We start from the raw sequence: 24,105 nt of genomic DNA on the forward strand, positions 1-24,105 counted from the left end.
CCCCCCCCCTTTTGTGCCATTGTGGGTTTTGTCGCAGAGAATATAAGGGGGTATAACACACAAAATACTGTGGCGTAGCCACGTCCGTTTTTTGTGTGACAGGTTTGAGTCCCACTAAAGCAAACTTGACTTTACCCGCTGCCATGACAGCGAACCAATTCAGCCACGTTCCCTGCCAAGTGATTTATGGATTCTCAAGGCCGCTTGGCGAGCTTTGTGTCATCTACTGGAAAAAATCGCTGGTACCCAAATTTCTGTAGGGATTTGGCAGGGGTTCAAGACTAACAGGGATGTTGGGAAAATTGGCTAATTTCCGAAGGCCGGAATGCCTGGATCTTTTGAGCCTCAAGAGCCAACGCAAACGAATTAACTTGAGCATATTTCTCACGTGCCTGGTAATCATCCTTAGTCTCATGCTCGAACCGACTCGTGAGCAGCAAGGTATCTGTTTAGGATTTGGCGAAATAGTCATGAAAAAAAGTTAAAAGCTGAGCACTTCAGCAGCACGAAAATGAGACACTCGGGAATATACTATATCGTGTTTGATTGACGAGTCGTCTTTTAGCAATCGGCAGAATGAAGCTCGTCGTCCTCTTTGGTTGTCTCGTTGCCGCAGCGAGAAATGCCCACGACCATGTCGGATCTGGTACCATCTTGGATCCAATCCAGCCATTGCTTCTCCCGGACGGAGCAGCAGCAAAGAATCCCCTGGCTCATCTAGGTGGGAACGGGCCTTGGACTATTGGTACTACAACATCATCATTCTTTTGTCATCTGGTAACTGTTCACGCATAAGTCTGACACAGGCAGGACCGGATGTGCAAAATATCTCTTCGGATGTTCCGGAAAATTGTCACGTCGACCAAGCTGCCTATATACTACGCCACGGCTCGCGGTACCCTGACCAAGGAGCTTATAACGGCTGGGTTGAAATGGCTCGCCGTGTAAGCGAAATCTTAAGCCTACAAGACATGCCATAAAATGGACAGACTTGTATGACGATGGATGGTGAGCTAACTTGAAGTAGTTCAAAAACAGCAATTACACCGCAAACGGACCCCTTTCTTTTGTCCATCAGTGGTCGCCTCCCCTCACAGATCCCGATGTCCAGATTGCCCAGTTAAGCCAAGCTGGCGTAAAGGAGGCCAGTGACCTCGGATATACATTAAGAACCCGGTAAAAAGAAATATCGTACATTATTCTTGGAATTCTAGCAATTTAATAGTCTAACATTGCTGACAGCTATCGGCATCTATATAACGAAGGAGATAGCTTCTATGTCTGGGCAAATAACTACACCAGAGTCATTCAGACAGCCCAAGCCTTTGTAAGAGGATTCATCGGCGTCAATGCCACTCTTCTGGGAAACGTTGTGTCTGTCACGAGCAAAGGCTTCATAACCCACTTGGGTGACACGCTTGCGCCGTCAGACATGTGCCCTACCTTCAAAGACGACAGCAGCGCGCAACAAAACGCATGGAGCTCGATTTGGCTTCCCCCATTCATCCAACGCTTGTCGAAATTTATTCACGGCAACTTGACTCTGGACGAGTCCTCTTGGGGCGACTTTCCCTACCTGTGCGGCTTCGAGTCGCAAATCACGGGCAGACTTTCTCCGTTTTGTGACACCTTTACACAGGACGAGCTTGAGCAATACGAATACCTACAAGATCTGAGGTATTACTACGGCCTCGGTCCCGCTACCAATGTCTCATCCAAGATGATGGTTCCGTTTTTGCACAGTTTGATGGCTAGACTTGCGGCAGGACCAGATGCTAGAGGTACCACGACCGGTGGTGGCTTTTTCAATGTCCCCAACTTGCTAATGAGCTTTCTCAACGATGGCCAGCTTGTTCAGCTTGCTAGCGCCACTGGCATTTTTGACAATGAGAAGCCTCTTCCGGTCGATAGAATCGCCGGAGACCGCCTTTGGCGCAGCTCACGCATCACACCAATGAGAGGAACCATTGCTTTCGAGAGGCTCAACTGCAAAGCTGGCGGCCCTGCAACCAGCAGTCCTGGTCAAAACAAAACCTTTGTACGGATTCGTCTTAACGAGGCTGTGTATCAACTGCCATTTTGTCACGACGGGCCGGGCAAGTCATGTAGTCTCAGCAAGTACGTTAAGTATGTGGCTGACAAATTGGAGGCCAATGGGAGTTTTGCCAAGCTGTGTAATGTGACGGATCCCTCCGCACCAACTCAGGCGCTCGGTGCTAGTTTCTTTGGTAACTTGGGCGAATCGCACTTGCAAATTGTCAAGCCATGAGGAAATAATTTGTATATATATCCCTTGGTAAGGAGACTGTAGACAGATGAAGCACCATAAACTTGGCTCCAGGGCCTCACATTCCATCGACAGGAACGGTGATAGACTAGGTGTGGTGCCTACCGAGAAGATCCAAAGCGATGCTACTATTAATATTGAAGGCCAGGGATCATTTGACAGCTTTACCGAAGCTTCCACAGACAGAGGATCACACAGCATTCAATATACATTCCAAGACCCATCGCATACATATACAACTACTCTTGTATTTCCTCCACCCATACTCCGAGCAACAGCTCCTTTCCAATAGGAATCAAGATGCCATTTTCCCTGCCATCAGCCACAGTTTTCGCCCTCGCCATATTCACATCCGAATCGGATGCCTCACGTGGTGCTGTAGGTTATACTCGTGGCAACAAGGGTCTTCTATTTATGTTGCAGTCCTAGAGGAGACTGGCAGTCGTGACACCAACGGGCTTGTGTCACACAAAAAACGGGCGTGGCCACGCCACGGTATTTTGTGTGTTGTACCCCCTTATATCCCTTGCGAAAGCTTGTACTTCTCAGATTAAGGATTTTGGCAAACACGTTCAGGGCGACAAGAGAGCGCTTCACAGAGGGAAATGACGGTTGGTATCTAGATGTGATGTGTTATAATGTATTCTATAACCAGAAAGGAAAACGTATCGAGAGCTCATCCACAGCGCCAGCTTGTAAACAAACTCATACCAAGGGCCGTCAAATGCATGGGCCAACGTCAATTCACGCCGCCGTAGTTGTGGTGGAGGCAGTGCCAGTTGTTGTTGTCCGCTATCGCCGTCGCCGTGGGAGTAGTTAGCGACGTCTTCACAGCAAATACTTCAATATCAGACGTTCCACCACCCTTCTCAAAGCTAGAGCCCATGCAGTTTGTGTTGCATCTTCCGCTATATAGCTGACACACAGCAGGGTCAATCGCGTCACTGCACCCGCAATCGCCGCCATTGACAACGCCAAAGTACGAATGTTGGCAGGCAGAAAGACGCACAGGATCGGACCGTGGTAAGGGGGATATTGGAAACAAGAGAAACAGTTGTGCCGTTCTCTTTACGGTTATGGATCAAGTTCATTTCAATTTTAAAGCAAGATGAGAGTATGTCAATTCCCAGTTCTCATATTCAATTTTTCCTGGAAACAACCGATCAGGAGCTATCCGTCATTCATGATAGTTCTAGCTGGCTTGTGTCTGAAGCAGATACAGAATACAGAGAGCGCAGTTGTACCAAGCAGTTTTCGGAGTCAACGAAGCCAATCTCGAAGCTAGTTAGATAGATTCATCCTAACCAGTCCACGATCAATTCTATCCATAGCTGCTGAATCGTGACACATAAAGAATAACGTGGAAACCCTTTTCCCGCTGACCCGGCGGTTTTCGAGCGGAGATCTATGCTGAATGCTAGAAGAGGAAAGACACTGTGCGTTACGAAATAGCCTCTTATTCAGGGGGAGGTTATTAGTATTCAGCTTTACTTCTAAGATTACGGTCGATAGCATTTCAAGTCCTCTTTTGACTGCCCACAAACCACACTATAAGAATCTCGAATCCTAATTGATGCATATCTGCCAAAATAGCGTTTTGTGCTTGTTCGACTTGCCTCATTGTATAGCGTCGGAACAATGTGCTCACTTGATTTAATTGCTGGGCTCGATATCAGGCGGGGCTCCGGTTAGTTTTGATCATCATCCCCCTCATGGAGCATGACAGAAACCTTATACATTCACTCATAGTAATCTGCACTCACACAGGATAAACAGCGAAAGGTTGATTGTTTTACTTGAATTTTAAATAGACAAGTAAGTCTTAATAGACCTGCTAGTTCGCTGCGTGTGCCGTTTCAGCGTGGTTGATAGGTTATTTCAATCACTACTTCCGTTAGCGTAGTCATTGAAACGTCAAGGCCACTTGTGTATAATATGCTCACTGCGCTACGTTGTGTGTTGCGTGTTGGGCCTTGTCGACAGCCTTCGCTACTCCCGGTTGACGTCTTTGTAGTCTTTAGAGCAGACAGGTCAACTGTAGACGTGGCTAATTTAATTGCCAAAATCGCCAAGAGCACGGTAGTATATAGTAATTTCGTTTATCCCAGGTAAATAGGGAAGCTACTCCGCATGGGCTAAGCATCTTCCATCATGAAACTGAACCCTGGGATGGCTATAGCCAGGTAAGTTCAGTATTTCTAAGGATGCCGGTCACTGCAGAAGGGCACAGCCCGTCAAATCGCGGAAAGTAGTCGACGTCCCCTTAATGCCGCTGAATAACTAACCCTGCTAGCGGCTACGAATCTACGTAACCGTACAGGTAGTCATGGTAAATATTTTTTGCAACCTGCTAAACAGCCCGTCTCACAAGGCTGTGATGACAAGCGGTCCTATGAGCCGTTAATCGTGGTAAGGGTGCGATCCCCGTCAAAACCTTACTATATACTAATGTAGTATAATAAAACCGCTATACGGAATAAGTGTATCGCGTGTTCGCCTTCTTTTCACTACGCGTGCCACGTTCCACTCCTTATACTCGCGCTAACCAAGATTGGTGCGCATTTTACAAGCTTAATTGGTGAGATAAAGCTCTGGAATAAACTTTATTATGCATAACGAACGCGGTTAATTGGCGTTTAAGTAGCGCAAGTTTAGGCTCAAACATGTAGCTACGTAAACGTTGGGCAGTAAGCGATTCTCTTTTACGCAGATGATGGAAGAAAAACAATACAAGCAGAATAATTAGTGACTGGGTTAACAATATACTATCGTAAGCCAAGTAAGAAGTCGTTTTTCCAACACACTGTAACAAATTACCTTCATTCTACTGCTACTGCACTCTCGAACCAATATAAGAAGTAGGTTGTCTCATGGGTACTGTGGGATGACGTGTTATATTTATCATGGGCATAAGCCTGTTCTTAAGTTTACATAGACCTTATCTTAGTATGACCGATTCTTACAAATATTATTCTATCTTGCGTCTACATGTATAGCGGACGAAATTACTTTAACTATTGTGTAAAGAACTAGTTAGTTCCGTCTGGCTGCCAGTTACCCAATTGGGCAGCTGTTGCCGCAGAACTTCATAGAGCCTGGCGCCGAGACATCGAGGGCTTTGGTGTTATTTGGCGCGATTACGAACCCGGTTATCAGTGCTTAATGCAGAGTCATGAGTCTGCTGGCAAGAATAACGCTAAATAGCCCGTAGTAGTCGTGGAGAGCATCGCATGAGACTAGCTTGTCAAGGTCCAGACCTTTTAATAGCCGTCTGGTGGCTCATGGACGGAGGGGAAGGAGATATCGAATCACGTCACCTGTAGTCCCCCTCATACACCAATTCAAGTAAGTGAGGTTAGGGCCTCTGTCTCGACCCGGAAACGCATAGAGAGCTTTCAAAACTTTTAGGGATATGTACTTTCATAAATCTACATGCAGCAGTGGTCAAGTAGGTACGCTAATTACAGTCTCAGTGAGCAGCTATACGGGCTGCCCTGATGACCAAAAACTTTGCTGAAAAGCACCGCCGAACGAAGCTGTGGTATGGGTGTCGCCGTCTTCATCTACGTCCATGTATCGTGAGACCTTTGCCCGAGCCGACTCCCGTGAGGTCATCGCGCCATGAGCCACGACGTAGTCCCCCGTAACATGGTGTCTAAAGTGCATGTCGAGGGGCGTTTGGCGCGTGTCTGAAAGAGCATTTATATCCGCACCAGCCTCGACAAGGGCTTGCACAGTTTCTAGGGTAGCCGCAAAATGCTCCGAATGAATCAGCTTTGAACACAGAATTAAAATGTCATAACGCTGGGTCTCATCGACTTACTAGTGCCGCCCAGAGAAAAGGCGTTCGGTATGATGGATCAGCTCCTTTTCGGATGAATGTTTGGACGCCGCAGCTTGGTAAAGACAATTCATTTCATCAGTTGGCCTCGTATCATTGACTCGGGCCCCCGCCTGAATAAAAGATTGGATATGGCCTCGTGGCTAGGAGAACTACCAATCACAGTCCATGGCGTTCGGCCGTCTTGCCGTCTCACGTTGACGTGTACTCCTCGTCCGAGCAGAAAGTCAACAACATGTGGCTGATTGTGAATGCTGGCAATGTGTAGGCATGTCTGTCCATCATTGTCCTTGGGGTCTTCCGCAAACAAGTCAAAGAGAATCTCGACGAGGTTTAAAATGCCCTTTCCAGCTTCCAAGAATAACGCTGCGCGAAAGACATCCTCGTACTCGGCGGTGTTGGACGTAGCCATGACAGCTTGAACAGATTCAGCATCGTTTTGGTAAGTTGACAGAAGAATATCGAAGCCGGTTGCGGACGGTGTTGTTTTGGCTAAGTTAGTGTGCTCTCTAGGCGATTGAACAGCGGTTCATATGTCTTCTGCCATAGATTCATACATGTCAAGGACCTCTGGCCCAGAAACTCTCCAGCCGCTGGAAACCCGTGCCTTGATAAAGGCGCCACAGCTTTCAACCGTTTCAACGATCATTGTCATCTATTGAAGATCAATCTGGGCCGTGCCTTTGTCTGTGCCTTTGTCTGTCGTAGGTTTCATCGGCATGTTCAATGGCCTCAATGCTGACCATACCATGAGCATCGTCTAGGTCGTCTGAATTGGTGACTGGCGTGAGGCCCGGCCCAGGTGTCGCCACAGCAGCAGAGAAGGCTGGGGTTGCAATGACGTAGCCATCGGGAGTCCGTGGACTCGGTGCTGTTGATGTTAGCATGTTGCATCTCCTCTTTGTAATACACATACTGTCCTTGCCCGATCAAGCGCTTGTCAAAGAGTACTGACAGATGGGATATCTCATTTCGGAGGGTCCATGCTAATTCTTCTGATGATACGTGTCAACGGAATATAAGGGTAACTATAATTGCTATTCATTTAGAACGCGTTCTTTTTCGTGATAATGTGGAAGAAATCCCAAGGCTTGCTTAGGTCATTTCCGTGCATTAGTGCTTTAACAAGGTATTTGAGAATTGTAAGCATGAGCGGGCCGCCCACACATCCTCCATCTATTTCAACACTTAGTATCTCCCAGACTGATTAAACACAGGAGAATTCCTACCCAGGGAGAGGAAAGGAACGCTTTTTCCACTATTTATGGTGGCCTCAAAATCGGGATCAAATCGTATATGATGGACCGTTTGCCCGGATATCTAGAGTATAATAAGGTAGTAAAGGATGATATGAAGCTTGAAGAAGGGTAGGGGAGGCGGGAAGAGAAGGAGGGGAAAGTGAGGTTTTGCATTTTTGTCGGGGTAGTTCAGGAGAGACCGGCCATGCTCTGAGAAGCCACGTCTCCCTGGGATAGGTTCCGGGTGAGCACTCGTCGAATCTTGAATATTCACATAGCACATCACGCTACCAGTTCTGAGCACGGCGATATGTACCTTGTTGCCGATCGCTCTGATGCGATAACCGGTTTCACAAACAGGGTGCTAGGATGCTATAGGACTAGTAGCTTCTGTATGTCTCTATTATTTTCCTCTCTTCTGTTGTTTTGAGTGAATTGACTGGCCAGGAAAAAATGATATCACGCTGTAGATTGATCGGTGCCAAGTACATTAATCTGATAGTAGGTAGCCAGCTTGGGTGATGAGTTCTTAGTACCACGGGGTAGACAAGCCGCATTCCATGGCTGCTGCATACCGGGCACTGGAACCCTATAGTAGTTTAGAAACGATACCTTTATTACCAGAATTTTTCGAACTGCGAATATTAACCTATAATTTTTCGCCCATAGCGATCAGCCCAGATAGACGCGCTGGGCATGGCATCTTAGAGGGTTTTGGCCTGCACCAGAAGGGAGGTTCGATAATTCATGCCTAGCTATTTAAAACTATGGTCAATTTTCAGATGGCGAAGTCTAATATCCACAGTACATAATACAAATCGACAAGATCGTGTGCTGCCGGTGCGATTAGCAGAGCTGTCTAAATATCACGAGCCGAAGTCAAGGCGGGTATAGTTATTGTAGACATCGACGAATTGCGGCAATGGCGCGTCTTTTCTACATATTCCGGTCTATTGCTCATGTCGGAGCCAATAATTCATGATGACACCATGTCGCCTGTTGACAACGCATCTCCTTCCCCAATATTCGCAGCCGATAGTACTGCCCACAGGCGAGAGAGCGGAATCACAAGTCTCACAGGTTTAACGTAAAACCTCAAGAGATTCAAACCATAATAAGCGGTTTTTGCTAATCAATACGTGTATTATTAGCAAGAAGCCCAACGGGGAAGTATTAGTATATTGATATGCACGTGAGAGGCAAAAAGAAACATACAACACCGGGTATTCGCTGGTCGTCACCGACCCAACTACTAATCCGGCGCTCGCTAGGTTATCGTACGAGATCGGACGGGACACCGCGTCCGAAATGTGAACTTGCCTGACCTTTACCCGAAACGCCCGCCTGGACCCGCTTTTCCCGTCCTCTCCGTTTCCCTATCCTGCTACCGTTTTAGCTCTTTATCCCGGCTTTCCACTCCAATACTAAAGCGCCGGGCGAGGGACGAGACCGCACGCCGCGTAGTAATACACACCCTTATGTTACCTGTTTTTAACCCTGGCCTTCGCATGAAATCCTCGCCAGGCTTGGGGGAGGCGCCGGACGCTGCCACCCCCTTTCCTCCCCCTGGTTTTATCGACAAGTCTTTTTCTACATTGGTCCGGTCACAGGTCCATGTCAGTCCGCCCTAGCGTTAATGTGCCGTGTTGGTCAGCCCGTGAAATCCCACTTGAGAATGCCTACGTGTACTGCAGGGGCCCCGTTGGCCTGATTGAATTCAAGTGATGTGCTGACTGGATAAAATGCCCCTTCTCCCCCTTTCATTTATCCTCAATGGTTTTGGCGTCCATGACATTCAGTCCTCTGCCCCCTGCCCCCTTTTCTCATTCACGTGTACTGCTACTAAAGCTGTCTTCGCTTACTTTATTATCATGCCCTAAGATACGAAATCTTCGCTTTGCTTTGCCCGCCTAAGTGTGCGTTAATTTAATAAAGATACCGCTAAGGCAGCGGTGTAAAAGTATTAGAAGAAGCCGCTAAGTGAGGTTTACCGCCTTAACCTAAAAACGAGGTAGCGTTACGAGAGGATCTAGTAGAACTAGAAAGAGTAAGGTATTTACCTCTTCTCTTTATTTTTAGGGAAGAAGCTATTACTAATTTTATTTCTTATAGATTTGCCGCCTATACTAAAGTTAATTCGGTTAATATATAGTTTAACCTTTACCTAAGTAAACTAGAAGTTTAAGTATTCTTTTAAGGATTTCTTAGATAGTACTAGAAGTAGTTTATTACGTAACGTTCTTACCTTAGCCCTAAGAAATACGAGGAAGTATATACTATTAATTGCGCGTTAATAATAGAAGATATATAGTGTTTACTAGTTAATTATACGAATAATTGGATTATAAAACTAAAAAGGCTTTAAGATCGCGAGAATACTAGAATCTAGTCGTTAAAGTATACTTCTAGGAGGACTTTATCGACCTATAGCTCTACTTATAAGATAACTCGTGTGAGTTTTTAGCCTCTTTTCTTACTATTTATAATGGGCTTCTCTAATTATTAATAACTATAATAGATTCCCGAGTTTAGTATAAAAGTGGGATTAAACTTAGGGTAGACTTTTTAAAAAGATAGCACGACTATAAACGATATTTTAACTATTCTTTCTATTATATAGAAGAAAGCGAATAACATAGGTATTTACCTAATAATAGACTCTCTTTTACTATATACGTTATTAAAATAGGCCTAGAAGGTTAGTAATTAGGCGCGTTAGAAATAAAGAAGTATAATTACGTAATACTCGCGTGGGTTAGAGATTCGGTTAACCCGTCTATTACGCGAACTATATACTAGTTTAAGGTTAATTATAATAAGCTTTAACGGCTTAAAATCAAGCGAGAATAGCGTTTAAGGTATATAGCCCCTATAATTTAATCTATTACTTATAAGAGAAAAGATAAGCTAATATATAGCGTTTATGCTATATAGCTTAAGCTATACACTCTTTATAGTTCTAACGTTAAGCCTATACTTAACCACTATATTTATAGTTTAAGTAATTAGGGATAATACCTTTAAGGCTAGCTTTATAACCTATAATAAAGTACTTAACCCTAGAATACTTAAGAAGAGCGTTAACTTTATAGAGTTACGCTAAAAAGAGAAGTTTATAGGTAATAATAAGTATATTATACTAATAAATTATCGCAGATTTCTTAATCTTTAAAACGAAGTGAGAATAATATTAGAATCCTAATCTAGCCTCTATTCTTACTTAATTTATGTTAGCGTAATAGGTAAATTAAATGGTAAGTTACCTTTATATTAGAACGCCTTCTTGCCTTTAACTATTTATCTATAGAATGTCTTTAACTAGCACTTTAAAACTTTATAGTATCTTATTTTATAGAGGTCTTTAAGCGGAGTTATTAGTAAGTTAGAATACGTGTGAACCTAGCGAATATCGCATTTAATAATAAGGTAAGATATAACGTAGCACTTTAGGAAGCTATCTCTAATAGCTTTTATAATTAGAACCTAAACGCGCCTACACGTTTATTTAAAAAAGAACTTAATTAATTTAAATTAAGAAAAGATATAATAGAGCTTTATAAGAAGCTAAAACACATTATAGCCTAAGAAGAGTTATCTAGTTAAGAAGTAAAGAAAGTCTTATTACGAATTAAATATATTCTAAACTACTTAAAGAAGCTATAAGTTTAGGAAAAGCGCTATAAGTACTTTAAGAAAGTAAATAAGTTATAAGTAATAAACTAATTAATAGTATATCTTAAATAAGAGGTGTAAAATTTAAAAAGAAAGAGGTTTAGGAATAGTAGTACCTACGTTACTAACCTAACTAGTCTTTTATTCTAAACAAATATTACTTCTAGCCTAGCTAACCGTCTTATCGCTTATATAAGCGGAGTAAGCAGGTAGAGTAAGATTAGAGATATTTATTCTTTTAGAAAGAAATTAAAGGAACCCGCGTAATATCTCTTTAACTACGAAACCTTCTTTAACACGTTAGCGCTTATAAGATATATTCGCTATTTACACATGTATATCTTTAAGGCCCGGTTCTTATACCCTAAGTATAAGCGAATAAACCTTAAAGATATAGTAATTAAGGCGAATTCCTATACTTAAAGTAGTTATATTTAAAGAGTTTATAGTGTAGTTTACACCTTAAACCTAGAGTCTTTACCAGATATTCTTTATCTTTTATGCGACTAATAATGTAAATAAAGAGGGTTCTCTTACTACTTAAACACTTATAATAAGCTATTTAACGAGCTAATTTTATATCTAGCATGCCTATAAGAGGGTAGAAAGGTTAAAATTAAGGGTATAGGAGTCTAGATTACCTATGTAACAGACGTTTATAGAGGTAATAGAGTTCTTAAAGCTATAAAGGTCTATAAGACCTTATATTTAAATGCTAAAATCGCTCTAATAAATATAAACCCTATTAAGGCGTAATATAAAAAAGAGCTTACGAGAAGATAATAAGTAGACTATAAGAGAAAGGTAAGTAACGCTATACTATTAGCTTCTCTCCTATATAAACGAGTAAAAACAGCCTTATTATAACCTTACGTATATACTAATAGTAACTTAAATTAGGAAATCTTATTACTTAATTCTTACGCGAATAAAGAGTTCTAGGTTAATAGAAGGGAGTAGTTAGCCTAGCCGTTTTAAAAGTAACTAGACTTATAACTAGAGATAAGTAATAAGTATAAAAGGGATCGTGCCTGCTATTAAAGCTTAGTAAGAACTTAAACCTTTATTTAATCTTACTTATAACTTATTATTCCTAGCTTACCTTTACTTAACTAGCCTTCTCTTTACTCTTATTAATAGAGCGCTCTTACCCTTTCGTTTATAAAGGGAGCTTAAACGTTTCTACCTAACTCCCCTATTATTCTTCTTTAAGTTTATCGTTTTTAGGCGAACGTTAACTTTATAATAGTAAGAATAAATTAAGTTACTTTAAAGAAGAAGTATTTCTAGCTGTCTCTTACTTACCGCCGTTTATTACTACGATTCTTTGTCTTTATAAAGAAGTCTTTCACACCTCTAGCTAAGTTATCACCTATTAATGTAAGGCACTATAATTCTATCCCAGGTATTAACCCGTAAAGCTCTTAAGAATATCTTTAATCCGTCCTTAAAAGTGGTCTTAAAGGCACTAACTTAAATTTATAAGATATAATATTAAGAACTATTAGCCTAAAAACTAACTTAAAAGGTGCTATAATACGTGTAATAAACGGTAAAGAGACTACTAAGAGGATTTAAAGGGGTAATTAAAAGAGAAAGAAGAATATAAGAAGAACTACTAGCTCTAATAAACATCGTATTAGGAAGAAGCACGCCTCGGTTAGTAGAAGGCAGGTTTTTAAGTACTTACGCTTAAAAGCGATCCGGTTAGGTATTAAAGAACGCATTCAGTTTAGAATCTATTAGAAGCTAACTTAGGGCACTCTTAAGGACCTCCAGGGAACTCAAGCACTAAAAGAAGCTAAGAAGCTCATCGTTAATAAGTACGATAAAGTTACGTGGGATAAGGAGATGCGTAGGTCTGGTCGTCTTGCTTTAGCTATAAGATCAAGTAAATGATATTAATGAATAGCCTGTTAGGCGCTATCTTATGTTTTTGACTTTACCTTCGCAGACAGTTTCTCCTGTAGTTGATGTTAACCTACTTTATAAGCCGCTTTTCACAACCAGACTAGCCAATAAGCCAACAATCGACTCACGAGCATTAAGGTGACTTCCTAACCAGTTTGGGCGCTTCCAAGAACCACGTGGAGCGAGTACATGGCGTAAAGCTGCGAAAGTAGCCAGCGTCACGAGGTTTGACAGCAGCCGTGTTCCCGTTCCGGGCGGCTAGCGAAAGTGGCATCCGACCGTTATTATCCTTTGAATAAGCATGAACTCTGCTTGTCTCTGATAGCAGCTTCAGCATAGTCTCCTGTCCGTTTGCGGCAGCTCACGAAAACAGCGTCCAAGTATTATCCTTTGTCAACGCAAAAGGCCTGCTTTCAATGGAAAAAGGCTGCTATTCATCGGCATCGCCGAAAAGCCTCGAATAGCTGCCCTACGATTATGTGGCATCGCCAACCAAAAAGCCTCGTAAATGCTCGCGCCACGACCCTATTGAAACCGGACCTTCAATAGCTAAATCCCTCGATTGAGGATCTCCTCGATGACCTATCAGATGACCTACGATATCTATAATAAGCGCCTGATATCCCTCCCTAGATAGCTTCCATCCAAGGACTCGTCCGACTGTTCTATTCAATCCATAGCTATCATCCGTGATATCCTTTAACTTAATTTCATCGTTTTTGTCTCTAGTAGCATGTTCATAACAGCCTCGCGCCTGTTTGCAGCATCTCGTGAAAGTGGCGTTTGCCTATTGCTATACTTTAAAATTAACTTTACCTGACGCAAGAGGAAAAGCAAAAACTATTGCTCTATTTCCTTTCCCTATAAAATAGAAAAGAATGTCTTGAGATGACAGGAAATTAAATTTTCACCGGGCAGGACACTTACAAGATGGAACATGTGCAGGCGCAAGTGAAGCGGACAGACACTACAAGGTGGCGTTTACGAGACAACGACAGTCGTCACACTTGGCACTATCTCGATAATGACGCCGCAGCAAAAGACTGGCCACAAAGTTACGCGGACAAGTACTATCTCGGCTTGCCTTTAGTGCGTAGCAGTTGGTTGTTGTTGTTTTTTTCCCCCTTGATCAAACTGACTTATCGCTGACCTTGCTACAGGATCTTCCTAATCTGGGACGAGCAACGTCCTCTTTAGGTGCTGTGGAAAATACATTGACATTTTTGGAAAAGTTGCAGCTCCCATCTGGGCATTGGGGATGTGAAAGTGGCGGCCCTATGACATTTTGCGCAGGCATAGTCATTGCCTGGTATGTCACAGAAACCGCAATCCCCGACCACGTTGCAACCGAACTGCAGGCATATCTTGCTGCTAGAGTCAACCCACAAGTTGGAGGGTGGGGTATTCATACCACCGGAGACAGCAATATTTGCGGCACGACCTTGAATTATATTGTCATGAGAATCGCCGGCATGTCTCCAGATCACCCTATTCTTATTCGAGCGAGAGAGTTTGTTCACTCGCAAGGAGGAGCCCTATACTCATCGTGCTGGGGCAAGGTCTGGATGGCCATCCTGGGCATTGTGGACTGGGATATCGTCCATCCAATGCCTGCAGAACTCTGGCTGCTCCCCGACTGGATGCCGTTCCACCCACGGAGGTTCTTCGCCGAGATAAGGCTGCCCGGTCAGTCAATGTCCTACCTGTATTCGAAGAGGTGGAGATGCAAGGAGACAGATCTCATCAGGTCGCTCAGAAAAGAACTTCTTGCTCAGCCATATGGAGACATCGACTGGAAACGACACAGGACAACTGTCGCAAAGGAGGACTACAAGCAGCACAGGTCATGGTTGGCTGATGGCGTAAGCTGGGCTTACGTCAATATTTGGAAGCTCTATTTGCTACCCAAGTCTATGAAATCCAGGGCAGAGGCCTGGCTGAGCGAGCTGATTGATGTACAAGCAAGCAATACGTATCATGGTGGTATTGCCGCAACCGACCAGCCACTGTCGACCATTGTATCCTTCTTCCGAGACGGCACCAACTCTGTTTCCTTGGCTAAATATGTCGATAAATTACAAGAATTTCTCTGGATGACTGGAGATGGCCTGCAAATCAACTCTACTAACGGCAGCCAGTCCTGGGACACTGCATTCATTGTTCAAGGCATATGTGCAGCCGGCCTACATCGAGATGAACACTGGAGAGAGATGTGTGTGAAAGCCTTGCAGTTCTTTGAAAAGCAGCAAATCCGACAAGACTGCCCCGAACAAGAAAAGTATTATCGCCAACAACGCAAGGGTTGTTGGGCTTTCAGCAATAAGTATCAAGGTTACGCCGTTAGTGACTGTACGGCCGAGGCGATCAAGGCTGTAATCAAGCTCCAAACTACCGTGCATTATCCCGTCCTGTTGGAAGAAGAGCGAATATTCGATTCTGTGGACTCTATCATTCTGTATCAGAATAGCACCGGGGGCGTCTCCGCCTTTGAGGCACGACAAGGCAGCACATATCTTGAGCTGCTCAACCCTTCAGAAATTTTTGCGGAGCTCATGGTCGAGTACGACTTCCCAGAGTGTACGTCGTCATGCGTCACGGCTTTGGCCCTATTCAGAGAACACTGGCCACACTACAGGACCCGAGACATTGAAAACTTTATACAGCGCGGAGTCCGGTGGATCAAATCCGACCAGCGAGCTGATGGTTCGTGGTATGGATTTTGGGCTATTTGCTTCACCTATGGTACCATGTTCGGCTTGGAGGCGCTGGCTACTGTGGGTGAGACCTATGGGACCAGTTCAGCCGCCCGAGCAGCCTGCGACTTCCTCATCTCGAAGCAGCGAGAAGATGGAGGATGGTCGGAAAGCATACAAGTGCGTCATTATTTACAAGGGAGAAGTCCATGACACTGGATATGCTAACCAAAATTCCCAGGGTTGCGAACACAAAAGATATATAGAAGATCCGCGGGGCTCACTTATTGTGCAGACAGCTTGGGCGCTCATCGCCTTGATGGCTGGCGAGTACCCAGCCGTGGAACCGATAAAACGTGGCGTCCAATTTCTCATGACCCGACAACAAAATAATGGCGAATGGCTGGAGGAGGCGATTCCAGGCGCCTTCCACCGTTTTTGTTCATTTTCATATCCCAATTACAAGTTTTCCTTTACTATCCGTGCTCTAGGTAACTTTGCGACAAGGTACCCGGAAGAAAAGATTCCAGCACAGGCCTAGGGGAACGGATACAAGTATGGCAGAACTGGCCAAGTCTTTCCCAGGGTGCTCGGCCACTGTTACAAGAGGAAGACTTCCTCTTCTCCGATACTTCCCGACACTCGCTTACTTTGAGAGGGGTTGTGTATTTAGTTTCAAAATGTTTCATTAATACTTGGCAGAGCGCTGTCCTAGTCGTCTGGGTACATTTTGTGCAGAGGATCCGCGAAACTTTGCTCTTAGAACCATTCAGCTGTCATGTTATGAAACTTATCATTAACCAAGATTTTCCCTCGAATTAACTGTTCTTCTAACATCTTGCAGATGGGTTTATGTCATTTATCTTTGCTGTGAAGGCTCCTTACAGTCTCTGATATATATAATTTTCTGACATCCAGCAATTCCATCAAGCCTTCCTGATCAATCAACGGAGGTAGCATTATCCTCCATCCACAGTCGTTCTCATTCCTATCAGAAGTGTGGTGTTGCTAGAGGAAGCATAGCTTGTATTGTGATAGCTGAACCCCCCCCCCCCCCCAACCCGCCAACAAAAAAAAAAAAAGAGCTAGAAGCTCACACAGACTTGTCCAGAAAAACAACTAAAGTGACAGTGAGGAACAATGTCAGGTTGCCTATGTTGCACTTCCAAAGCTGGCCGTTTGTGCCTCCTCGATGGCAGCCAATGCCATCCTCTTTTGCCGTCATAATACAAGGCAGTTTCTCTTTAGTGCCGTCTACCCATTCCCATTCGCTCAATTATCTCCTTCCACTTATGGTGAATCGTCGACGCACGCTTTCACTCCGATAACAGCCTGTCGGGTTTTCTCTATTTGGCAGTAAATGAACAACGAGCAGCTGAACATCCAGTATACTTCAGCTCGAAAGGCGTTCTACTCCGTCAAAAAGAAGAGCATAAACCACTTCTAATTTCTTAAATGGCCGAGCCTGTTCTCAGGTCGTGCCCCTAACCTCGCCGCTCAGTCGGTTCTATGTGCATGTCTAATCCCGCCTCACCACGCACGTCATGCCCGCGAGCTCTTACTTTCTTCCTCTTCCTTAGTTCAATAGCCCAGTGGTCATTCTACCACTACCACACATAAAACCCCACTGCCGGTATCTATCACAGTGCTGGACCTCTGCGCTGTCAGACAGTTCCGCCCATAGGTTTGAGGTGGCTTTATCAGATGTTTCAAGTGTGTTGCCGCAACCACAGAAGCCGTCGCAAAGCCTTTCTGCCCTAGCGATATATAAAACATTTCAAGAATGGGATGACTGTTCCTCACCCAATTCAGCAGGTAAAAGTGCAGCACCACCCCTGCAACCACAATCAAAAGCTGTGTTCGTCCTGGGAGTAGTCCCACGCGAACGGCCTGGAAACCGGCATCCGTTTCCTCTGCGGCCCGGCGCCATTCCAATGCTACCAGCTTTCCGACGGGCCCTTTGCGCGGCCAAAGCGTGTGCTCTGCCTCGGACAAAACTGCTGCACCCGACAGCTGCTCCTCGAACGCCTCAACGTTGTGGCCGAAAAGCAGAGCTTTCGCAGAGAGGTCAATCCTGTGGCCAGAGCAGCGGCCGCGCCTTGTGGATCCGACAAAGCCAAGCTCGCCGCCAATTACTTCCATGGCTTTGTCGTTGCTCTCTGCGTTATCCAGGGTGAAGTACCCAATTCTATCCTGGATCCCATACGCATCAAGGACGTCAAGTATCTCAGTCGCAATGTTGTGCCCAAAATGACGCGTTTGCAATTCAGGGACGCCAAGCACCAGCTTGCGCGGCTGACTGTTCTCGTCCCGAAAGAAACAGGCAATTCCATACAGATTATGTCTATTCCCTGACTTCCACCCATCAAACGAGACATGGATCTGGCCGGATGACTGCCGCAAAACCTCTATGACCTTATTCTTGTGCGTTTCGTAGGCCGAAAGTATTTTACGGCGGATAGTCGACCTGGTGATGTTGGCGTCGGTGATCTTCACAAGAGGATTGAGATATTCAAATATCCTGCGCAGCCTTTCTTGCTCACAGACACTAAAAGAGTGGTTCTCCTCGATGATCCATTCGAGTAGAAGACGCTGAAAGTGCTTCCGATCGAACCCTTGAACAAGGCGATTCGCGATATCTTGCTCCCGTGGAAGCCTTGTGCCGAGTTTCATCACATCAGCAATAGACCTTTGATCCTTGTTCATCACCTTTTCTGCTTTCTTCTGGGCCGATGATTTCGTTGATTCACCGGGTGCGCATATTCCGTGATCCTTGAACAGATGGGTATTCGCGTTCTGAATGCCTTTCTCTGCAAAGCTCCTCGGCCGTGGGCTCTTGATTCGAATGCAGCGTTTGCAGACCCATCGGCGACTGCCGTCAAAGTTCTGCACATCGTAGGCAAAATCCCATACCCAGGATGAGGTGTCACGAACACGCTGTGACCACACGTGATCAGGAAAACAACGTCAGAGGTACTGATGTTCTGGATCTGGATGTGGTGTTGATGACCGCGAACTGGGCGCAGGCGTTGCTAGGAAAGCGGAAACAGGTGTCGTTCGACGGGAGGGCGTCCCCGTTCCATTATTGTTGGAAGTCGAGGCCGATTCCATTTCATCTGCTTCACTACATAGTTGCCCATGATCTGATGAGGCGCCGTCGCGTCGCGGTGTCGCGTCTTTTAAAGTTTTGGGGGGTTACTAAGTTAAGCTACCTTGGTCTAAACTAGATTAGGCTTAGTTTGGATGGATTGGGTTGGGATTTGCGGCACCCAGATCATGTCGAGTAAGCAGGCCAATGATGGCCTCCCGAGAGGCTTGATGATTGAAGCTATTGCGGAGGCCATTCTGGGAAGTTATCGGCACAAACATGGACGAGATATCTCGTTGTGCTGTCGGCGCGGACACAGATGATTTAGAAGACTCGGACAGCGGATGGAAAGAGAGAACATGTTTGACAGCATTCGTTCGGTGAGATGTACTCCAAGAATTACATTGCCTGCAGGTAAACTGCTTTCGACGCTGGACCCCGGATTTGAGCGTCGTGTTGGGTCTACCGACATACTCGGCCTTAAAAATAACATCGAAATGAAATGGCGTAGCCGGCACTGATGTTTGCGCCGCAGAGACGATACTGGACGAGACGTCTGATGACATAGCAGCAACAGACAGGTTAGATTACAGGATCTAATACAGTTGAATCGGGGCCTCTGCAGAATTTTCCCCCGGAAATTACTGCCAAGATGCCAAGACGCCAAGATGGTTATATATGGTTATAACCATACTCATGAGGGTATATGGTTATAACCAAAAACCATGGTTATAACACGTTCTTGTGCCCAGGTATGGTCTGGTACCTTAAAATTAAGAAATAACGGGCGAATAAGCCGCGATAAGAGTCGGGCACATGTAGCAACTCCCTCGATTTAAGGCTAGCAAATCACGCTTGTCCTATCTACATGATGTATTTCTTACAGTGCGTCTATTTCTTACAAGTATTTGGTGGGCTTGTCAATCCCGTCACCCTAATCCTCGGCCAATATGCGCGGCTTCAATGCCACCTACAATGCCAAGTCATCAAGTGTTTTCTGCAATTTTAAAAGTCTGGTCCGTCAGTGGCCCTGTCCAATGTTTCCTTGCACATGTTAAGAAACACCTGACCTAGCTCAGCACGGTGAAGGGGAATGAGACTGAAAAAGAGAGCCGCAGTCAGGCCATAGAGAGTTTTGGGAGGCGGGCTGCCTGGGTACGTCTCCCGAACAAATTGGAAGAATTGTTTTCTCAAGCTCCTAAGCAGTGCATCATCGGATTCTGTTGTAACCGGAGAATTCTCGTGCGCAAATCCATGTACGTCTTTGACATTTCTTTCGCAGAGAAGAGCTATGTGATCGTAACCACAGAGCGACTGGAGGACTTTTGCAAGATCGTAATTGACATCTCCAGCGGTGGTTAAGACGTTTCCGAGCCGGCACCGGACGTCAATAAACTTGACCGCATTCCCGTCGGCTGAGAGGATGGCGTTGCTAAAGACCGGGTCGCCGTGTATGACGTCGGCTGGCACCGCCATTCTTTCCGCCTCGTACGTATCGAGGAATTCTTTGATGCGGCCATAGAGGCCTCCGGCGAGTAGTCCTAGACTGGCGTAGCGGTCCGCATTCTCTTCATACCTTCGACGTAGCTTTTGGCTATAGTTGGCATAGATGTCCGGCTTGGCATTGGGGTCCTCGAGGCGATATTTCTCAAATTGTTCTTTTAGCGCGGGAGAAATACCGAGCGTCTCAACCGAGGGAGACGTGGCTGTGTGGATTTTGTGCAATGTTGTCAGAAACAAATGCAGGCGGCCCTTGGTGATGGATCGACCGGCTAGCAGATGGGAAAATGTCACGCCGGGGCAATATTCCATTTGAATTACATATGTTGACGTGTCCTTGATGTAGTCGGCACTGTAAATGCTAGGAAAGTACCGTGCCATGTCCAATGGGACACGCGAGTAGAAAAACAGTTCTCCTAAAATGTGGTCGCGTTTGCTTGACTTGATGACCTGGTTGTTGACAATTTGAATGGTATTAAAATCCCGAGCTGCGACCATCCCAACCTTGGTAACTTCCTGACTAGACGAATCAGGATCGTCTAGCAACCATCCGACTTCTTGAATCGTGTCAAGATTAGAATTGACAGCAAGGTCATCGATGTATACATCTGCATAGGGCTTGCCAAAGTGGATATCGTGAAAGGGTATCTTGTATTTTGCTAGTTGTTGGAACGTCGTAGTGCCGATATCCGCTATAACGGCACCAACATTTCCGTGGTGTGTTCTCATGCGGCGGGCGGTTTGCTTGCCAGAAGGTTAGCGACCATCTTGGCCCAATTCTGCCCTGAGACCCGATATACGTACGATAATAATATGGTGTCCAGCATGATAAAGTTGCTGGACCAACTTGATATTCGCCTCGATTGGCGGACAAGTAGAGTAGTCGCCTGCTATGACAGGCGCTCCCACCAGAGTCATGTCCAGATCGAAGCAGAATCGGCTTTTCCTTCGGGGAATTTTGGAAGGCAGACTACCAGACTTGGCCCTGGCAAGAAAGCTCGTCAACTGCTCCGGTGTGCCCACGACATTGAAATCTTGTTCATTGACGGGCACTGCTAGAAATGGGATGCCGTTCTCCAGCATGAGTCCAACTAGCCTAGAAGTGAAATACTCTGCAAGGTCAGAATTGAGATACTCTGGCTTGTCTAGGTACTGTGCTGCCCAAAACTTGAGCTGATGTGCCGAGGGAAACACATAACCACCAGTATTCGCTTTGGTTGAGATGGCTGTCTTCTCTAGGATGTCGATAATTTTCTCCAGGCCATCTCTGAACTAGTTAAATAATGGCACACCATTGACGGTTGAAGCGGGAATGACATACTCGTTTTTTGTTTTAATGTAAGAATAGATTGGGCGATCTCCATTGTCAGAGAAGTAAATGCAAGAGCCGTACTGAGCCGGCAGGTTCCTGGCCAGTTGGAGAACATCAGTCCAATAGATGGTATCGCAGTCTATTGAAATGGTTCTGCGTTGCAAATGCTCGGCTTGCATGCCCTGCGTCGTAACGTAAAGCTATTACCTATTATTAGGTTATGCCGTATGAGCCAGGCTTCTTTTTCTGTCCAGGACTCACAGTCTCGGCCGCACCTTTGGTCTGATGCAGTAATCTAACAACTCGAATGTCAATCTTGGTATACGACTTGGCCAACAGCTGTCCAACTTGGAAGTTATCGTTAATTTCTTTATTGATGGTCACCCATAATGTATCGCAGGGCCGCAGGCTCAGATGATCGATGATCCACAGCAGCATCGGCCTACCGACCATATTGATCAATGGCTTTGGGTAGCGATAACCTTGTTTGGAAAAACGCGTGCCATTGCCACCAATAGGGATGATGACATTAAGCGGCGCTTGGTCATATGTTAAGGAAGGCATCATGAATTATGCTAGTGTAGCTAACGTGTGGTCGCTTGGTTATGGTTCTAGGTGACATAAAAAGGAACTGGCTTTTTTGTATATATATAAGTCGACGAACCAGCATGAAAACCAAAAACCGTGGCACCTTGCTCCAGCCACTATACTGAGTAATGCGGCACGAAGCCAGAGATTCGAGAGCAATGCATCTCTAACCACGTGTGATCTTCTCGGGACGGGAGGTCATGGCGCACGCGTCCCTTAATTGTCTCAAAATAGTTGCAGCTGAGTCAGGAGTTTTCACTTCAGAGAATACTGCGGCTTGCTCGAAGACAGTATTTTAGCAAGACAATGAAGGAGTTGAGCGCCTGGTTACAAATATCGGATTGCTGACTCGTGTTCAGTATCATTTGTGATTCAGTCGTTTCAAAGAGATTAACCGTCAGGCAAGCAGCTCCACTAAACTGGTTGCATTAAAACATGATTCATAACGCTATCCTGCAAACCTTTCCATGTGGAGCTACCAGACATAGTATGAATCGTAAAGGGATTGATACGTTTTGCGAATTCCAAGATATTTCCACCAGCAATTGAGAGCTCCCTCCTCAAAAAATGCCCTAGGACAGTTAACGTCCAAAATTGAGCCCATCTTCTCAAGTCGATTTTAAATTTCCAATCCTACAGAGCCCTTTTTTTTTAAAAAAATCTTATCCATAACTATTTATTTACATATAGTTATCGGAAAATCGGCACCTGTTTCGCTTTCCGCTCTGCCATCGCTTGGAAGGATTATTGCCTCTTCACTGCGGCAACAGGCCCACGCCATGGCTATATCGAAAGACGCAACCGGTCTTGCGCAAGGGCTGACTTCCGTCTTATCTCACAGGCGTTGGTATGCCGCGTACAGTGCCGCTGCCCTCGTCTTGATCCAGGTCGGAATAGGTATCGTTCTAAAAGCCGCGCAAACAGACAATCATTATGCGTTTTCACCGTCGTCATCCGTCACCATCTCCGAATTCTTGAAGATGCTTTTGGCGATTGGCTTCTTTTATCGCGAGTGGGCGGCAAGGGTTGCAGAAAACGCAGGGCGAGCCTACCTGCCGGTTTCCGCATCTGACGACTCTGTTCCACTGACATATGAGATGGAAAGGCCACTCGAGGAAAGTGACAAGCAACGCGAAATGGGGGATGAGGCTCTGCAGAAAACCGGGCTCTGGGTAGAGCGTTCTTTCTTCACAGCCATGAGGAAGGAAGTCTCTACTGATATAGCGTTCGGGCTGGGCCTCTTGTCGCTTTTCTACGTACTTATTAACAACTTGGTTAGTTACGTGCAGAGTATTTGTTCAAGCTGCCCATGATTATTGACATTGTTTGCAGGTTTTCGTCAGTTACCAAGTTGCCGACCCGGCTACCATTTCATTAACCAAGAGCGGTGTAACGTGCGTCACGGCTTTAGTCCTAATGTTCACCCTCAACACAAAAATCACTGGCATTCAGTGGCTTGCTATCGTCCTGCAAGTACGGGCTATCATGTCTTCTTCACTCTAGAATATTGTCTAACTGGCAGCAGGTTTGCGGCTTACTCGTTACGCAATATGATCCGAAGGCCGGCGGTGTTTACTCGGTCGGAGTATACCTCCTCTTGGTTTTTCAAGTGTTTCTGAGTGCAGTATCTGGTGTTTTCAATCAAGGCCTCCTGCAAGCGAGCAGCGCCAGCTTGCATGCAAGCAATATCATCCTGTACGGCTCTGGTGCATGGAGTAACTTGCTGTGCCACGTGCTCATGAGAACTACCAAGTCCAATGAACCGGGGTTTTTTGAGGGGTATGGCAGCCTGCATGCCATCTTGATTATCATAAATAACGTGTTGATTGGCCTCGCTATAAATGCAGTATATAAATGTAAGTATTCTCCTCCTCGCATCACCTGCGCCACTGAATCCTAACGATAAAGCAGATGCCAATGCAATCGTTAAATGTCTCGCAACGGCCATTGCCACGGCCATACTCATCTTTCTCTC

At 45.3% G+C, this 24,105-nt stretch overlaps 6 protein-coding genes across 6 annotated transcripts; 3 read left to right on the plus strand and 3 right to left on the minus strand.

Annotated features, from left to right (window-relative positions):
- Nucleotides 1-416: 416 nt before the first annotated feature.
- J3458_017983 (uncharacterized protein) lies at nucleotides 417-2,269 on the plus strand (the record flags this gene model as incomplete). Its single annotated transcript, XM_007808288.2, has 4 exons — nucleotides 417-745; nucleotides 811-944; nucleotides 1,028-1,176; nucleotides 1,243-2,269. The coding sequence occupies exons 1-4, from the start codon at nucleotides 577-579 to the stop codon at nucleotides 2,267-2,269; spliced, it is 1,479 nt and encodes a 492-aa protein (XP_007806479.2). The 5' UTR covers nucleotides 417-576.
- A 3,929-nt stretch (nucleotides 2,270-6,198) lies between these two features.
- Nucleotides 6,199-6,545, minus strand: J3458_017984 (uncharacterized protein; the record flags this gene model as incomplete). Its single annotated transcript, XM_007808287.2, has 1 exon — nucleotides 6,199-6,545. A coding segment is annotated over one exon (347 nt), but the record flags the coding sequence as incomplete, so codon positions are not given.
- A 7,334-nt stretch (nucleotides 6,546-13,879) lies between these two features.
- J3458_017985 (uncharacterized protein) lies at nucleotides 13,880-16,183 on the plus strand (the record flags this gene model as incomplete). Its single annotated transcript, XM_007813520.2, has 3 exons — nucleotides 13,880-14,038; nucleotides 14,110-15,822; nucleotides 15,884-16,183. 3 exons carry the CDS (start codon nucleotides 13,880-13,882, stop codon nucleotides 16,181-16,183), a joined length of 2,172 nt encoding a protein of 723 aa, XP_007811711.2.
- Nucleotides 16,184-16,704: 521 nt separating this feature from the next.
- J3458_022543 (uncharacterized protein) lies at nucleotides 16,705-18,709 on the minus strand. Its single transcript, XM_007813521.2, has one exon. The coding sequence runs from the start codon at nucleotides 18,346-18,348 to the stop codon at nucleotides 17,239-17,241; it is 1,110 nt and encodes a 369-aa protein (XP_007811712.2). The 5' UTR covers nucleotides 18,349-18,709; the 3' UTR covers nucleotides 16,705-17,238.
- Nucleotides 18,710-19,735: 1,026 nt separating this feature from the next.
- On the minus strand, nucleotides 19,736-22,109 carry J3458_017986 (uncharacterized protein; the record flags this gene model as incomplete). The annotated part of the gene is made up of 4 exons (XM_007813522.2): nucleotides 19,736-20,974; nucleotides 21,035-21,497; nucleotides 21,552-21,742; nucleotides 21,804-22,109. The coding sequence occupies 4 exons, from the start codon at nucleotides 22,107-22,109 to the stop codon at nucleotides 19,736-19,738; spliced, it is 2,199 nt and encodes a 732-aa protein (XP_007811713.2).
- Nucleotides 22,110-22,909: 800 nt separating this feature from the next.
- On the plus strand, nucleotides 22,910-23,633 carry J3458_017987 (uncharacterized protein; the record flags this gene model as incomplete). Its single annotated transcript, XM_007813523.2, has 2 exons — nucleotides 22,910-23,404; nucleotides 23,463-23,633. The coding sequence occupies 2 exons, from the start codon at nucleotides 22,910-22,912 to the stop codon at nucleotides 23,631-23,633; spliced, it is 666 nt and encodes a 221-aa protein (XP_007811714.2).
- Nucleotides 23,634-24,105: the final 472 nt, after the last annotated feature.

This window comes from Metarhizium acridum, assembly GCF_019434415.1.
Source record: "Metarhizium acridum strain ARSEF 324 chromosome Unknown scaffold_452, whole genome shotgun sequence".
In the NCBI taxonomy this organism is placed as follows: Eukaryota; Fungi; Ascomycota; class Sordariomycetes; order Hypocreales; family Clavicipitaceae; genus Metarhizium; species Metarhizium acridum.